The sequence below is a fragment of the Tupaia chinensis genome, unplaced genomic scaffold, assembly GCF_000334495.1.
Source record: "Tupaia chinensis unplaced genomic scaffold, TupChi_1.0 Scaffold000129_1, whole genome shotgun sequence".
Lineage (NCBI taxonomy): Eukaryota > Metazoa > Chordata > Mammalia > Scandentia > Tupaiidae > Tupaia > Tupaia belangeri.
The window spans coordinates 629281-629638 of NW_006159598.1; the positions used below are offsets into that span (position 1 = coordinate 629281).

The 358-nt window shown below is 67.0% G+C and overlaps 1 protein-coding gene across 1 annotated transcript in view; it reads right to left on the reverse strand.

The window, feature by feature from the left end:
• KLK6 (kallikrein related peptidase 6) overlaps positions 1-358 on the reverse strand; it is a 30232-nt gene that overhangs the window by 10818 nt on the left and 19056 nt on the right. Inside the window, exon 4 of the mRNA XM_006144668.2 lies at positions 3-159. Within this exon, the coding sequence (XP_006144730.1) occupies positions 3-159 (157 nt within the window). The remainder of the gene's footprint in view (positions 1-2; positions 160-358) is intronic.

The window sequence follows — 358 nt, forward strand, 5'->3', positions numbered from 1 at the left end:
ACGGTTTCCTGCAGATGGCCGCGGTGAGCACCCACAGCGGGTGGATGAGGACCCCACCGCAGAGCAAGTGGCCCGAGGTGTAGAGGGCGGCCTGGTAGGGGTGCGAGGTCCGCTCACAGGGCCCGCCGTGCACCAGCTTGTCCTGCTCCTCTGCACAGGCTGAGGGAGAGGGGCGTCCGCAAGGAGGTCTGGCTGGACCCCAGTCCCGTCCTCACAGACACAGCCTCTCCCCAGTTCGCGGACCTACCCCAGCCGCTCCTTCCAGGCCCCTAATGCCAGACCCACCCTGAGGTTCTCTCCTGAGCTCAAACCCACCTCCGGCCTCTCACCCAGATCCTGGCCCTGTCTTCAAGCCCCC